At 35.5% G+C, this 17,812-nt stretch overlaps 1 protein-coding gene across 1 annotated transcript in view; it reads right to left on the bottom strand.

Moving 5' to 3' along the window:
• The window catches only part of ACOT9 (acyl-CoA thioesterase 9), a 76,147-nt gene that overhangs the window by 17,636 nt on the left and 40,699 nt on the right, over positions 1 to 17,812 (bottom strand). Inside the window, exons 10-12 of the mRNA XM_034433185.3 lie at positions 5,797 to 5,864; positions 5,450 to 5,561; positions 4,823 to 4,913 (exon numbers count right to left, since the gene is read on the bottom strand). Coding sequence (XP_034289076.1) covers positions 4,823 to 4,913; positions 5,450 to 5,561; positions 5,797 to 5,864 — 271 coding nt within the window. The remainder of the gene's footprint in view (positions 1 to 4,822; positions 4,914 to 5,449; positions 5,562 to 5,796; positions 5,865 to 17,812) is intronic.

Here is a 17,812-nt window from a genome sequence, read left to right as displayed (position 1 = left end):
ATAATGATGGAAACGTGGGAGAAAATATGGGTAACAAATGTGAAATTTACCAAAGCGCAAAATTTAAGGGAGAACTTTTATAAAATGTTTTATAGATGGCATCTAGATCCAAAAAAGTTATCTCGTATGTATCCGAATGTACAACCAAAATGTTGGAGATGTAATTGTGAGGATGCTACTTATTTTCACATTTGGTGGACATGTAAAAAGGTTAAAGCGTTTTGGATTAAAATCTGGTGGATTTTACAAAATATTCTTAAAAAGAGGTTGAAATTTACACCACAGCTGTTTCTTCTGGGTATAGTTACGGACTGTACAGTTATAGAGACTAAATTGATTTTGAATTTAATAACTGCAGCAAGACTGTTGGTGGCACAATATTGGAAGAAGCAAGATTTACCTACAATCCAAGAGTGGACAATGAAAGTTATAAATCTAGCGGAAATGGCAAAAATTTCGGCGTACCTGAAGGATCATTCAAATGAAAGATATTTAAGAGATTGGAGAAGGTGGATAGATTATATTCAAAATAAATATCGGAATAAGAAATTGCAGATAGGTTATGAATGATTATATAGATATTTAGTGTGTCTTTAAGTAATAAAGCTAGGCGGGTAATTAGGGAATTGAAGAAACAAGAGATGTGAAATGTCATAATTGTTTAGATTAGGATTGATTATGATTGTTGAAGTTTATATCCTGTAATTTGTTCTGGGAAGGGGAGGGGGGAGGGGGGAGGTTGAGGTAGGGAAGGGGGGGGAGAATATGTAAACTTTTTGTAAAACTTTTCAATAAAAAAAAAAAAGAAAAAAAAAGAAAATGGATTGATTATGAATACTAAATACATCTATTATGAGGAATATAATAGAGAGGGAATACAAGTGTTACTAGAATTTAAAAAAGGAAATATATTTATAGAGGCATGTATACGATAGCCATACAAGTGGGGAGATAATATTTACATTGTGTACAAATACATAAATACATTGTGTAAGAATAAATAAGAAGATTATGCATAAACAACAACAGGGATTTGGCCATTTGGCCAATCCAATGAAGATAGGTAGATTACACTGAGATCCAGCCATGGGAACATTGAAGTATTTGCTGGTAATAGTGGATCATCTAACTGGATGGGTTGAAGCCTCTCCCTGTGCAAGGGCAAATGCTCAGATGACTGTTAAACTCACATTGGAGCAAATAATACCCAAATATGGATTGGTTGAAATTATTGATCACTATCAATAATTATATATGTAGAGGTACATATTTCATTGCGCAGATGATAAGAAAGGTAATGGAGCAACTGGGGATTGATTGGCAATAAAAATATTGGCAATAGAAACATTCAGTGAAAAGGTTAATGTTGGAGCTCCAGGTTCTCTGGACGAAATGTTTGCCTTTATCTCTTTTCCATCTAAAGAAAAGATGTTTCGTCATATGATATGATGTTTGGATTACCCTATACTGAGAGTATGGGACTGCCTAAAAATAAAGCTTAAAGATGTCTTTCTTAGAAAAAATATACAGGGACTGTCCAAGTGTTTTTCTCGTTTAAAGTCTAAAGGACTATTGGCATGAATTCCACCTCTTAATTTTCAAATACATGACTACAAAAGTGATGATTGGGTCCTGATAACAAGCTGGTGTGTGGAAAAACTTAGCCAAGCCTGGGACAGATCCTGCTAAATCCTGTTGACCACTGAAACAGCAGTTTGGACATAAGACCCACCCTCCGGATGGACAGTGAAGCAAGATTCATCAATCCTCTTGCACTTAACTTTTAAATATATACGCACTTTGCTTATGGATGGACAGTGTCAACAGATGCCTCAAACCTGCTTAAACTAACTTTTAAAAGACAGATATCCAACTAATGGAACTTTGGGCAGTTGATTTAAATATTTGGTTGAGAGAAATAAACATTTTTATTGTGATATTGATTGTATTAAGAAAGGAGATAATTGAATGGTGTAAATCGATGCTGTGGTACCTGGTGGATGTTAAGTCCCCAGCAATTGGCTGAAAGACTTGAAGTCTAATGGCAAGCTTTTAAGCTTTTACACATCTAAACATACTCTAAACAGGGGACCTAGTTCACTAGGAAGATGAGGTTTGGAGTGGTAGTGGTTGTTGCCTTGTGGGAAATTATGCAATATATACAAATAGGAATGGGGATTTTGTTATTCTATAACATGACAGCAGCTGTGTTTCCATACTGAACTTGAGCAACAATATTCCCTGGTGCAGACACCATTGACCCTGATTGAGACTACAGCTGAAGCTGGGATTTGTATTAAATCCTCTTTCAATGATGGTGTACTGTTGGGTAGATACCCAAGGTGCAATCGTATGTATGAAACAGTTACCCAGTACAAAGCTCTAGTAAATAGAATGGAATTCTTATACAATCAATGCACTAATTGTTATAGTAATTATGCACCATCTTATAAGAAGTTTAGGATTATAGAAACAGGAAAAGGTGGTATATGCTCCTATGCCTACTGAGCATGTGTTTACCTGTTCTGAAGTGGAAGAGGTAAATGCTATAGGACCAGTGGTGGGTTGCTCCCGGTTCACACTGGTTCACAAGAACCGATAGTAAAAATTTATAGTAGTTCGGAGAACTGGTAATAACATTGGCTGGCCACACCCCCAAACCGTCACCGCTTGCTTACCCTGCCCACCTCATCACAGGCTTTTTTTTTTTTTACTTTTAAAACCATTTTTTCTACAACCTCTTCAGTCGAAAAAATGCTTTTAAAAGTAAAAAAAAAGGCCTCTGATGATCGTGCGGCTCAGCTGGGATCGTCAGAGGCTTCTAAAAGCATTTTTTCTACAACCTCTTAAGGTTGTAGAAAAAATGGTTTTAAAAGTAAAAAAAAAAAGTTGGCCATGCCCACCCAATCACATTACCCCCCACCAAGCTACGCCCACATAATAAGCCACACTCACAGAACCAGTAGTAAAAATTTTTAGAGGACAGGTGTTATACCTGCCTAGAGGATGGTTTCTGTTTTGTGTATTATATGCCTATGCATACATACCTGCTAATGCAGTAGGAGGTCCTTGTACAATTGGACGTCTGACTGCCTTTATGGCAGTTGCACATATTAAGAACATTAATCAGGAAACAGAATTTTATTATGAAATGATGAATGCTAATCTCTATCATAGTAACTGGGTACCACATAAGGTCGCTGCAAAGGACACTACACAAAACATCACTGTAAAGGAGACAGTGGATGAATCACATATGCATGGACATGGACATGTGGAATCACCTAAGCCAGAGAAAGAACCACATCTAATTATTTATGCATCTGTAAAACCTGTAAAATAGCCTATAATGCCAGTGAAGTACCCCTTCGATCATATGGAGGAAAAGGTATAGGGAGGAAAAACAGCTACACTAAGTGAGGCGTATGCTACAGGATGTAGTGATGAGGTGGTACAAGCTTTACATAATATCACTACACATTTAACATATGTAACTGATAATACAGCCTTTAAAGGAATATGGGATTTGTTAACCTCTTCGATGCCTAGTCTCATTTAATTAAAGTTTATAGGTATCATTGTTATTGTATATGCATTATCTTTTGTATTTGTATCAAATGTGCAACTGTATGTTGTAACTGTTGGAAGTACTGTTATCGGGTAACTAAACCAAAGAAAAAAAGAAGAAAAGGGAAAAGATTAAGTAGACAGGAAGTATGTATTATGTTACAAAACATACACGATGATTTACAGGAATAAGGATGGATCAAAAAGGTAAGGTTGGATTGTGAGAAATGGAATTATTCCTGTAAAGAATATAACCTAAGCGACTCCATATTTACCCTTCATATGACCTGAGCTAACCCTAAGCTACTTAGCTGTGTAAGACACTTAGAAAGGGGAAGTATGTATGATGCCTTTTCTGAGGAAATAATGCCAGGTACTCTGACAGTTAGTACATTCTGAGTTGGGTCAAGCTGACCCAAGCTAAAGTAATAGAAAGAAGGAAGATACCCTGCTCCAATTAATTGTTTTAATTAAGACATATTGAAAGGGTATTTTTATGAGGGAAATGCCCCTCCAAGGGGGAATTCTAAATCGGGAAAAATGTTGCTGAGAAAGCCAAAATGTTATGTAACATCTGAAAAACAATGATAAGTGGGGGCATTTTAATTGTTGTGCTGATTGTTTGAAAATGTATTTAAACCATGTCTTCGGAGCTGTAAGACGTTCTCTCTCTTTCATGGGAGAACCCTTTTGCAAAAGCTTATGATATATATATCTATATATATCTATAATAAATCTGCTTTTTACTTCTTCATGGTCTCTGCCTTATTTTCTATGAGGTTTGTCATTTTAAATCTCACATTATGTTTTATAAAAAGTGCTTGTCTACTTTCTTGAAGGCTTTTGTTATATTCTAAAAGAGAATGCCTCAGGACCATAGATTAATAAAACTACAAAACTGTTTGGCTTTGTTGCAGTGTATTGAAATTAAGGAAAATTCCCTCCAAATTGCTATAAGCACAAACTGGCAATACTCACATTATATATTTGGCGTACATTCTTGAGTAATATAGCTACTGTCTTCTTTAAATATTGAGGGTACAGAGCAATTACAGATGTCTTCTTTAAATATTGAGGGTACAGAGCAATTAAATTTCTGAAGATGTTTCATGACTTTGAAATGGCTATGAATATTTATCAAAAAATCAAATTGCCAAATAGCTACCGTATTATAGAAAGTACCACATCATGTACCAATTTGAAGCAGGAGTCAAACAAAAGGATTAGTCTACATCAGCTATAGCTCAGTAAATACCTGTGGATGGCAGATCTCCAAACCCTTTAATTTTGTGTCTTGCATCCATACTGAATTGGGTAGTAATACCCGACTACGAAAACTTACTGTCCTAAAAAATGGAGAAGGACATGTAAAATTGTTAAGAACACTGTCCTATCCCAATATTGTGAATTTCAACCTTTACCTAAGACTATATGGATACCACTTCATTCACATGCTGGGAATGGGACTAGGACCTTAGGTTCACCTACATATCTTACCTTGTCTTCTCTGATACCTAAGCAAGATGATTGATGGCACTACAGTACAATATCTGGAGACCCCATATTTGATATAGATGTTGGAGAATCCAAGAACATCTTGTTATTCTTTCCCATTACTATGCTATAAACATATTCTGCTTTCAAACGGTCCCTCCTCCAATTCTTTTCTATAACAACCATCTTGTGAAGTATATTAGGCTGAGAGACTGGATCGAAGTTACACACTGTGCACTTATGACAGAATAAACTCTATGACTCTATGTAATCACAGTCTAGCAGCATAACTGCTGCACCACGCTGTCTGGGAGTCCTCCAAATTGTAATCCTAATACTGTATACATGGAATATACATGTAATAAATGTTTATAAATGAACTCCCTACCTTGAATCCAGAGTATTCAGGAACATATTATGGATAATATTTCTTTCATCTGCAGTAGGAGCAACCTTCAGTAAAGAAGCCCTACTAGATTCAAGCCGCCTGATCTTGTTCTCTGATCAATGGAATGAAACATGTAAAATGAATGACAACTGACTTCCAACAGCTTTATTTCATCCCTTTTTCAAAACTGATGAAATCTGTAAGTGTGTTTTAGACTGCTTTACGCACCAAACTATTTCACTCTCAAAGAACCTGTTTCCCCCAATTATTTAGGAATGGCCACAAAACAAAATTTCTCCATTTCGCCCTCCCCCCAAAAAAACAACACAGACTAGAAGAGTACTTACTTTCTCCTTCCTTTAAGATTTTTTCCTCCTCTGGGGTTTCAGCAATTAATGGATTGACAAATGCTGGTCTGAGGATATATTTGAAAAAATCAAAACAATTTGCATTACAGGGGGGAAATGAAATGTTTTTGGCTGCAACCTAGCATAGTTACTTATGTAGAAGTTCATTTGCAATGAGAAATCTGCATGTCTATTTTAGTGTTTTAAACATTTTTTCTTATTGTTACTCAACAACACAAATGATTTAACTTGGGGGCATGTCCATGGCTGTGGCTTAGAGACATTATCTTCATCTCTCTGCGGCATATGGAAAATTGAAAGTGGATGAAAATAAAAATAAACAGCATTTTTAAAGTCCGATAATAACTAAATGCGTTATTGAAGAGTTCCTGATTTAGTTGGATTAAGATCGATGCGGTAAGCCACCCTGAAATGCTTTTAATTGAGGCTTTTTTATAGTGCTTTCCCTTCGGGGAAATAAAAGTGAGCAGAGGGGGTGATGAAATGGCGAAACGATGATTTAAAGAGTCTGAAAAACAATAAATTTGAACTTAATTGTGAGCTGGATCCGCAAAAAACGTCCGCAGGGCGAAGGGCAGCAAATTAAGTTTTATGGCTATGTTTGAATAAGATAAAAATAAGATATATGAGAGCTGCCTGAATGTTGGAGTCGATATAAACATGGAGAACAGGAACCTTTTTTTTTCTTTTTTTTTTTTTGGAATAGCCGAATATTTAAATGGCTTGTTTGTGGGATCGTCTGAAAATTTGAAAGCAATTATCCCTTTTTTTTTGAAGACGCTGTGAAAATTGTGGACTAAAAGTTAAAAGTTTTAAAGTAATCTAAAGTACTCTTGCTGTTTGAAGTTCGCAGCGGGCAATATGGCGCTGAGGAGTGTAACTGATCTTGATTAACTTGACTACAGGAATTTCACTGTTTGTATTTTACACTGCCTTTGGCGCAAGAAGCAATTGTAAGCAAGCCTTCAATAATTTGGATTTTCAACTTTTTAATATCTGGGACTCCCTAATGCTTTATTTGTCGTCTCTGGCAAAAAAAAAAAAAGTAAGTAAAATAAAAAAAAAGAAAGTAAAATAAGCCCAAGTCCTTCTGAAAAAACCCTTCTGAGTATTTGTGGTACAGAACTGATGGTTAAAGATTTTCCTCTTCAACAATTCAACATTGTTTGAATCAGATTTTTTAAATACAAGTTGATGACCCATTGATTTTGAATTGTGAATAAGGTTATAGAAATATTGGGTCAAAAAATTATAGGAGTTATTAAGATGGATCCATCTAAAGATGAATCGGTGCGATCTAAGTTCAAACAGATTTCTCAAGCTAGTATTGACTCAGCTCAAATTGTGTTGGCATTAAACAAATTAAGTGATAAAATTGAAATAATGGATACAGAATTTCAAAAAATACATTTAAAAATGGATGAAGAAAAGAAGGAAAGATCCAATCAGCTGGAACAAATTGTTCAAGAAATTAATGTTAATTTTGCTAAATACACAGCAGAAGTAACAGTGATAAAAGATAATGTAGATCAACTACAAGTGCAAACAAAAAAAATTGATAAGCAAATAACTGAAATTTTTTTTAAAAATGAAAAACAGGATAGAAGAATATGTATTCTGGAAGAAGAAGTTAGGAAGTCCAACATTGTTATAAGAGGCATAGTGGAAGAAAAAGTGGACAATATTAAACAACGTGTTTTGAAATGGCTTAATGAACTCGGATTGGATAAAAAATTTTCAACTACAGATTTGATAAGTGTTTATTGAATTGGATTTAGAAGACAACATGAAATAATAAGAAATGTTTTGGTGAGATTTGCAAGTGTTAATGATAAATTACAAGTAATGGCAAAAATTAGAGAAAATGGTGATGCTGTGTTGAAGCTTGAGGGAAAACAGGTCCAAGTCTTTCAAGATATCTCAAAAGAGGAAAGATCGTGGAGATATTATTTGAAGCCAATTACTAAAATATTAAGAGGTTAAGTATATTAAGTATAATTGGAGACCACCACAGCGAATGAATTTTTTTTATAAAAATAGAATGCATATATTTACAATAGAAACGGATGTGGTTCAATACCTCCATGAGCTTGGCTTTTTGGAAAAAGAGGAAGAACAAAGTGAACTAAAATCCCAATTAGTCAAAATGGGTGGAATTGAAGTATATACATCAACACCAGAGGAAGAAGGAGGGGCGGTCGGAGGTTTAGGTCCAAAACGAAAGAGGAAAAGAAAACCAACGAAAGATATTTCTCCATCCTTGGCGGAGGTACAGAAGAAAAGTCAAGATGTTACTGGTGAAGGAGTGGAAAGGATGATTACATTGGATTCTGAACATAAAAGGGAAGATGAGCCCGAGTGCGGGGATGAAGAACTTGTAGTTATTCAATTGAAACCAGAATTATGCCAATGAAGAGATGACCCGGCTGATGGATGGAGTCCCCCCTCCCCCACTCTTGGAAACGAGGCGTGTCTTAATGAAGACGGTGGGAGATGAAGATTTTATGTGGTTGTGTGTTATGTTAGTTTTTGTTTTATGTTGTTTGCATGTTTTACATTATTATTATTTTTTATTATTTTTTTTTATGTTATGTGTTGTTTATATATATTTGTTTGGGTTTTGGGTCACGGAAAGGAAAAAGAGGGAATAGTTAAAATCAAAAATATTAATGGAGGTAATTAAGGTAATGACTTGGAATGTCAAAGGTACTGGGAATCAGATTAAGAGAAGACATTTAGAATTTAAGATTAAAAGAGATTCTCCTGACATACTTTTTTTGCAAGAAACTCATCAGAAATCTGAGGATATAAACAGGATGTATTTAAAAGGGATGCAGGTTTATGAAAAAGCTTTTGGGTCCTCAAAATCTAGAGGTGTTGCAACATTAATATCAAATAGAGTCCAATTTGAAAAAAACAAAGTAATAGCGGATATCGATGGATGATATTTGATAATAACAGGATGTATTAATGGTTTCCGGTTCCGGTCATTGTGCTAGCAAGATGGATTTGGAGTTAGCTCCTGTCATGATCTTGCCAACTTCCTAGCCTGGGCGGCTTTGTTTTGCCGGCGGTGGCCCCGGAGAGGCAGCCGCAAGCGGAGAGGAGCTAGGAGCTTGTTAGGAGTGGCAATCCGGCACGCGAAAGCGAATCTCTCCTGTCCCAGGCTGAGAAGGCAGCGCCAGTAATGGCGGCTCCGTAGCGATGACTGCCCATATTGGAAGGGAAACCTGATCGCAACGGACAAGGCGCCCTACACCTTCAATTAAATAAGAGCTAATGGAGACGGTGTTTTGACTGTTCTGAGAGCCCCACTGGATATGCTGAGGTGGTGAGACCTATGAAAAGTGCCCTGTGTGTGGTTGGAGCAAAGACGGGATAGCGGCTACGTGTGTCCCACTCCTTACTTGTGGAGCCGATTTTGAACTGTGCTGGCTGAATGGAACATTTGAAAAGGATCGAGTTGTGAGCTGTATCTGGTGGAGGGTGTGATTGATTTTGGGTTGATCTCCTGCTCCTTTCTTATATTTTCTATAGAGGATTTGGGAGGACCTGTGACTGAACAAACAGCTATACTTTTTGCTAGAAATCTATTACCCTTTCCCCACCCCCTTTTCCTCTCAACGTGTTTATTAAAGAGTGTGTGTGCAGAATAGCGCTATACCCCCATCTAGTGGAGATCTTTATTATAACCTGTGTATAGCAACTCCAGGAAGAGAAGAATTCTGCCGAGTAATATTTTTTGGATTTTTTTTTCTCCTTACTTTTCTTTCCTCTCTGAACTATGTATTGAATACTACCCCTACTACCGATTAGACTGCTCACCTGATTAATTCAAATCTTGTCTACCCTTGATTACCCCCCTTTTTTTGGAATTGATCGGATAAAATCTTTTCAATCAAAATGTCAACGGCAACATCAGTGGTAACCACAAAAACTGGGGAAAAAGTCTTGACATTCCCTATGGTCGCTGCTACGACTACCACGGCTACACCCACCTCATCGCCTTCGTCTGCCAGGTCACTGGATGATATGGTTGCTGCAGGGAAACCACCATCGTTATCAAGCTTACAGAACATGCTGCAGGCAATGTACGAAGTGATGACCAAAAATCAAGAAGTTATTGCCAAAAATTTAGAGGACTTAACATCAGATATTAAAGGGGAGCTGGGAGCCGTTAGAAATGATATCAAAATGTTGAATGAGAGCTTGGAAGGTGTTCAGCGGGTGTTGATGCAACAGGAGAGTAAAATACAAGACATTGAAAGGAGGATGGGACGATGTGAGGAAAGACAAAATGGAGAGGAAAGGGAACAAATAGTGGTGAACAGGGTCCTTGAAGAGGAAATTATTTTTCTGGAAATGGAACAATCATCTTTCTATCTGAGGATTCAAAATGTGGTGGAAGAAAGGGGGAAGCCGTTAAAGAGATATAGTAGCAGAAATATTGGCTGGGACTTTGGAGATCACAAAGGAAGAGGTTTTGAGGGATATAGACGATGTGTTTCGGGTTCACACGAGTTATGCCAGGAGACAGAAACTTCTGACTGAGGTTCATATCAGACTATCTAAGAAAGCCCTTAGGGAAGATGTGATTGCGAAGGCCAGAGATAAAACAGTAACTTATAAGGATAAACAATTGATATTCTTAAGGCAACTCCCTAGGCGGGTTCGGGAAATACGGCACAATTATCACTTTTTAACGGCCCAACTGAGAAAGCATAAAATATTATATAGGTGGCTACTCCCGGAAGGGTTATTATTTACTTGGGCAGAAAAAAGGGTGAGAATCGACAACCTTAGAGACGCTAGAGATTTCTTTATTAGACATTTGAACCCCTCAGAATCAGACGTGGGAGAAGAGCTAGAGAGCAAGAGCGGGGAAGAAGTTCTAGAGGAGGAAGAGAGAAGGGAAATAGAACAAGTAGGTGAAAGGAAGAAAGGGAAAGGACAAACTCAGATTCCGGTAGAGAGGGGTGTCGAAACAAGACAATCAAAAAAGAAACCTCAAGCAGAAGGCAAGTAAGGGTAATAAGGAAGACAGGATGGGGAAAGAGATGCGTTTAATGTCTGTTAATATCAATGGATTGAATAGTCCAAATAAAAGGAAAAAGGTTTTCACTAAATTAATGAAAGCACGTTTGAATATAGTATGCCTCCAAGAGGTACATATAAAAAGAGATCACCTCTATTTATTGAATTATAATAAACTGAGTCAATTATATACATCCCTAGCAGAAACAAAAAAAAGAGGAGTAGCTATTTATGTACAAAAACATATAAAGTCGAGGCTGATTTTTGCAGACGAAGACGGGAGACTGCTGATGGTTGAGGTAGAAATATGTGATAAAAAATGTCTATTGGTCTGTATATACACACCCAATGGAAATCAGAAAGTTTTTTTTCAGACCTTACACTCTAAACTAGTTGAATATGATTACCCACATATCTGTGTAGTGGGAGACTTTAATGCTATAGAGGATAAAAGCAAAGATTATACATCTGGAAAGAGGAAGCAGGAAGGGGAAAAGACTATGGTAAAGAAAAGGTTGCCTTCTATCTGGCATCAAATACAAGAAGAATTTGGACTCAGAGACATTTGGAGGGAAAAGCACCCAGATGATAAACAATATACATACTTCTCCGCCAGGCACTCATCTTGGTTGCGGATAGATGCGGCGTGGTTGTCAGGGGAATTGAATCAGGGGATACAGAAAGCAGAAATAGGCATCAATGAGTGGGCAGACCACAACCCTCTTTGGATAACATGTAGCATAAGCCGGAAAATAAGGCCTAAGTGGGGATTGGACATAAGAGTTTTTAAAGATGAGTTATTCTTAAAACACTTAAAGAAAGAGATGGGGTTCTTCTTTCAGGAAAACAACAGGGAGGATGCAAGCCTTTTCAACGTATGGGACACAGCGAAGGCTGTGTTTCGTGGGTTGGTGATTAATTATATGGCAGGGAAACGAAAGAAGGAAAGGGCTGAGCGCAATAAATTATTGGATGACCTGGTAAGAAATGAGGCTATGCTACAGCAGGATCCAAGCAATATAGGACTTAAAATGAACTTGAAATTAGCACGACACCAAATTAATTTATTAGATCAACAGGATTTGGAGAAAAAAATAAGATGGATGAAGCAAAGATACTTCGAAAGGGCAAACAAACAAGGGAGGTGGCTCACTTACTGTCTAAATAAAGAAAAGGAAAAGAATAGAATCCATAACTTGAGAGATGGGAAAGGCAATTGGATTACAGGGGAAAAAGGGAAGAAAATAATTGCACAGGAATTTTATACTAACCTATATTGTAAGGAAGATAAGTCTGAGCAGGAAATAAAGAAATACTTAGAGGAATCAGACATACCCAAAATACCAGGTTTATCTAGGGAAGTATTGGATGAAGAAATTACGGAGGGGGAAATCGAAAGGGTCATGGGAAAACAAAAGACAGGGAAAACTCCCGGTACAGATGGCCTACCGATTGAATATTACAAAGCACTTTGGGAAATACTAGATACGCATATGACTGAGTTATTTAATGGGGTGATTCGGGAGGGACAGACGCCGAAATCATGGACAGAAGCACTAATAACTCTTTTGCCAAAGGACGATAGTGACCTATCTCAGATTCAGAACTATAGGCCCATCTCGCTCCTTAACGCAGATTATAAATTATTCGCAGCAGTTTTAGCAGAGAGACTCAAAGGGTTTCTTAACCAATTTATACATGAAGACCAAAATGGCTTCTTACCAGGCAGACAGATTAGAGACAACGTAAGAATAGTTATGAATGTTTTGGAATACTACGAAACCCATATTGATAAACAACTGGCCCTGGTATTCATGGATGCACATAAGGCCTTTGATCGTGTGAACTGGAGCTTTTTAATAGGTTTACTGCAACATATGCAATTTGGAGAAAGATTTATTAGGGCAATCCGTGCAATTTACTCAAAGCAGACTGCTAAAATTTCAATTAATGGTGATGTATCCGGTCAAATTGATATTGAGAAAGGAACTAGACAAGGGTGTCCGCTTTCCCCGTTGTTATTTATTCTGTCATTAGAACCCTTACTGAGGGAAATTAGACGTAATACGGGGATAAAAGGTCTTTATATCCAAAATCAACAATATAAGGTGCAGGCTTACGCTGATGACTTAGTATTTATATTAGAAGATCCGTTGATATCGGGACCGTGTCTGACCCAGGAAATAGAAAAATATGGTAAGGTGGCGGGATTAAAAGTCAATAGGGAAAAAACTAAAATTATTGCCAAAAATCTGACAGTAAAGCAAGGGAAAGAATTAGAAGCGAATTTGGGGTTCCAAATTGTAAATAAACTAAAATATCTAGGTATTATTATATCAGCCAAATGCTCCATGATCAAAGAAGACAACTATCTGAACCTTCTCAAGAGAACAGGTCAGGATCTAGAGAAGTGGAAGAACATGCAGATATCCCTACTAGGTAGAATAGCAATTATAAAAACTTACATACTCCCGAAATGGATATACCTATTCTATACAGCACCAGCTAGATTGGATAATAATTTTTTTAAAGAATTAAATTACTATGTCCTTAAATTCATTTGGCAAAATAAAAAACCCAGAATCAAACTTAAAATGCTTCAAGAGCTTAAAGAAAGAGGAGGATTTGGTGTTCCAAAATGGGAATACTACTATCAGGCCGCAAATTTAGTCTGGATCAGGGTTTGGATATTGTTGAGAAGAAGGAGGTTGTTGATCTTGGAAGGTGAGGGGCTACATCAAGGTTGGCATTATTTTCTTTGGCAAAACAAAATCCCAAAGCACAGGTGCCTTGCAGGACATTACGTGAGGAATATTCTAATTGAGTCCTGGAGGAAAATAAATTTTACTCTTCAATCCCCTCCTGGCTGGTCCCACTCGAAGCTATAACGTATAGGCCTCTATATAACAAAGAAAATCACCTCTCTTACCGGGAACTTTTGGACCCCCATGGTAGTCTGAAATCAAGAAATGAGTTGGAGTTGCAGGGAAGACAACTGGATTGGTGGGCTTATGCCCAAATTTGCTCGAAATTTAAAAAAGATAGGGAACAAGATGGTATTAATTTGAATCAGCATGATCTGGACAATATCATTCTAGGAAAAGAGGACAAAATGTTATCAAGGATATATAAACTTTTAATAGACTATTGGATAGGGGATGAAATAGTTAAAGACTCTATGATTGCCTGGGGGAGAAATATTGGCTATCCAATTGATATGACAAAATGGGAAGAAATCTGGCTTAAACATATGAAATTCCTGTGGGCAACATTATACAAAGAAAATGTGTACAAGATGCTGTATAGATGGCACCTTCCACCTGCTCGTCTTTCTAAAATGTATTCAAATCTCTCACCAAACTGTTGGAAGTGTGGGGAGATTGGCACCTTTTTCCACATGTGGTGGACCTGTTCCAGGACGACTGAATTCTGGAAAATCATACAGGCATGGATCATGGAAATCACAGGTTATAACCTAATTCTGAAACCAGAGTACTATCTACTGAACATTAGGCCAGACAGCATAGGCACAAATATATGGTGTCTGTGTGTATTTATCACCACGTCAGCAAGAATATGTTTCGCCCAACATTGGAAGGGGAAAGACCTGCCAGCTGAAGATTTGATTTTGGAGAAAATTTTGGATTATGCAGAAGCCGACAGACTGACTAAAGCATTGAGAGATCAAAAGGACTCCGTATATTTCCAATGTTGGGACAAATGGTACGTTTGGTTGAACAACAGACGCCCAAAAAGTCAAGTATAACCAGGATTATGTTTAATATATGTTAAATCTGACTGAAGCCTATATACCGTAGAAAGTGTAAATATCATGTAAAGTTCCTGTCGCGATCATTTGTCTGACTATTTCTTTTTTTTTTGATGTATTGTTTTAAATAAATAAATTTACAAAAAAAAAAGGATGTATTAACGAGGAGAAAATAACATTAGTTAATTTATATGTATCAAATGTGAATCAAAAAGATTTTTTGAATAAGATTACCGATTTGTTGCAAATTGAAAGGGTAGGGAAGGTAATTATTGCTGGTGATTTTAATTTAATTAGAAACCAGATGGATAGTACCAACCCTACCCGCTATGGTGGAATAAGAAAAATGGGGATACTTGATAATTGGATGTTGCAAAATGGTGTAGTAGATGTTTGGAGGGAGATTAAAGGTAATGAAAGAATGTATACTTTTTACTCAAAGGTATTTAATTCATATTCAAGAATTGACTATATTTTTGTATCCAAGAATTTGATGGATAACGTGGATAATATGGATGTTGGAATATTTAAAGACTCTGACCACACAGAATTGTTACTAGAATTAGATATGTTTCTGGAGAAAAAAGAAAATTGTTGGAGATATGATGAAAAATTGCACAAAAACGAGGAAGATAAGAATCGTATTCTTAAGAAATGGGAAGAAAATTGGGATTGGAATGATAATGGGGAAGTTAATTACGGAATAGTTTGGGACACAATGAAAGCAATTTTTAGAGGAGAAAGCATTTAATTATCAAGTAGAAAGTATAAGAATTATAAAGTAAGAATAGAGGAAAAGAAGAAATTGATAAAAGAACTGGAAAATAGATTTTTAGTGACTAAGGATAGGAAATTATGGGAGGAACTTATAAAATTGAAAAATAAACAAATAGCGGAAGATACAGAAATAGTTAAAAAAAATTAAGCTATTTAAAAGTATGGTAATAAAAATTCAAAATTATTAGCAAGAATGGCGAAAGATAAAAAAGAAAAAAGAGAAATAGGTGTCCTAATAGATGAAAAAGGTAAGAGATGTTATAAAAAATTAGAGAAATGTGAAATTGTTAAAAAGTTTTTTCAAGAATTATATCTCAAAAAAGAAATTGATAATTGTAAATTAAAAATTTTTTTAGAAAAATATGGTCAGAAGAAAATTGATAATAAATATAAAGAAAAAATGGAAAAGGATATTACCTCTGAGGAAATTAAAGATGTGATTCAGAAGCTAAAACTTGGAAAATCTCCAGGTGAGGATGGGTTACCAGCAGAATTTTATAAAGAGTTTAAAGAAACTTTGATCCCAAAACTACAGAAATTGTATAATAAGATATTACATGGAGGCGATATTCCCATGTCCTGGAATAGAACAATTATATCCTTAATCCTGAAACCAGGTAAAGATTTAGAAAAAATTGAATCCTATCGGCCCATTTCCTTGATTAACCAAGATGCTAAGATATTTACTGCAATTGTAGCAAATAGATTGAATAATTTTGTAGATAAATATATAAACCACAATCAAGTAGGTTTCGTTAAAGGGCGTTATATGTGTGATTTAGTTAGCAGAGTATTAAATGTTATTGATATTGCTGAAAATAATGGTGACAAGATAGGAATTCTTGCCTTGGATATTTTTAAAGCCTTTGATTCTATACAATGGGATACTATAAAAGAAATGATTTCTGCATTAGGATTTGGTAATAAATTTATTCATATTATTTCTAAATTGTATCAGAGGGGTACGGCAAGAGTGAAGGTAAATGGTATATTTACACAAGACATAAATTTGGAAGCAGGGACGAGACAGGGTTGTCCCCTGTCTCCGACCCTATTCTTATCAGCAATGGAAATTTTAATAACTTTGATTGAAGAGCATTCAGAATTAATAGGTTATAAAGGCATCAAAGTTAATTTATATGCAGATGACACTCTTGTCATTTAAATAATATTACAAATGATATAAAAAGAGTTCAAATACATTTGGAAAAATTTGAAGATATGACTGGTTTGAAAGTAAATTGGGCAAAATCAGAATTATTAATAGAAATTGATAGGGAAAACAAAGAAAAATTACAAAATCAATTTGGAATTAGGATAAAGGATAATTTAAGATATTTAAATAAAAATTTAAAGAAACTAAACTATGACATAGTAATAAAAGAAATTGAAGAGAAAATTGGGAAATATAAAAAACTAAAGTTATCTTGGTTTGGTAGAGTAGCTATATGTAAAATGATGTTACTTCCTAAATTTAACTTTTTATTTGAGATGCTTCCGATTTTTTTAACTGAGAAGGATATTGAAGTATATAAAAAAAAATTAGATAAATTTTGTAATGGAGATAAAAGATCAAGATTGATTAAGAAAATGTGGTATCAGAACCAAAAACAAGGTGGTTTAGGAATTCCAAAATTATTAAACTATTATAGAGCATTTAATATAAGAACAGTAGTAAAAATTTTAAAAGGAGACGTTGAACTCTGGGGTAGTTTGGAAATGAAGGAAATAAAGAAGTTTGGTTACAAATGGTTTTTGGAAAATTTTAAAGGTAAGGTTAAAATTTGTAATTATTGGTTAAATAGTCTGACTAAAAATTGGGATAGAGTAGCAAAAAGATTAATACCAGACGTATTGTATTTAGGTAAACTGAAAGAGAATTGCCCAATGAAATTAAATAGTAACAGAGAGAGGATTATAATAGAAAAGAAAGTGGAAACAATTAGTGAATGGTTGAAATTTACAGAAAATGAAATGAGGAAAGAGGAAATTTATGGAAAATTAAACATTAATTGGTTCGAAAGAATTCAAATGAATAAATGGAATAGGAATTGTAAAGAAAGGAATGATGAGAGTAGAAAGGAAACAGAATTTTAAAATTTGACATCTCGAATAATAAAAGATGAAATTGGGCCAAAGGGATTAGTTAGCAAAATTTATAAAATTATTAACTTTGATAATAATTCACAAATGGTAATGAAAGTGAATTGGGTAAAAGAACTGGGTATTGAAATTTCTAATCAAAATTGGAATATGAACTGGGTTAGCAGAATAATGAGGACATTATCAATAAGGATTAAAGAACATAATTATAAAGTTATTTGGAAGTGGTATTTGACCCCAATAAGACTTTTTCAAATGGATAATAAAGTGGATAAAATGTGTTGGAGATGTCAAGTGGAACTTGGGACATAT

Source organism: Pantherophis guttatus, chromosome 5 (genome assembly GCF_059756535.1).
Source record: "Pantherophis guttatus breed Tessera chromosome 5, ASM5975653v1, whole genome shotgun sequence".
NCBI lineage: Eukaryota > Metazoa > Chordata > Lepidosauria > Squamata > Colubridae > Pantherophis > Pantherophis guttatus.
Note: the sequence above shows the minus strand (reverse complement) of the source record. Positions and strands in the feature narration are given on the sequence as shown.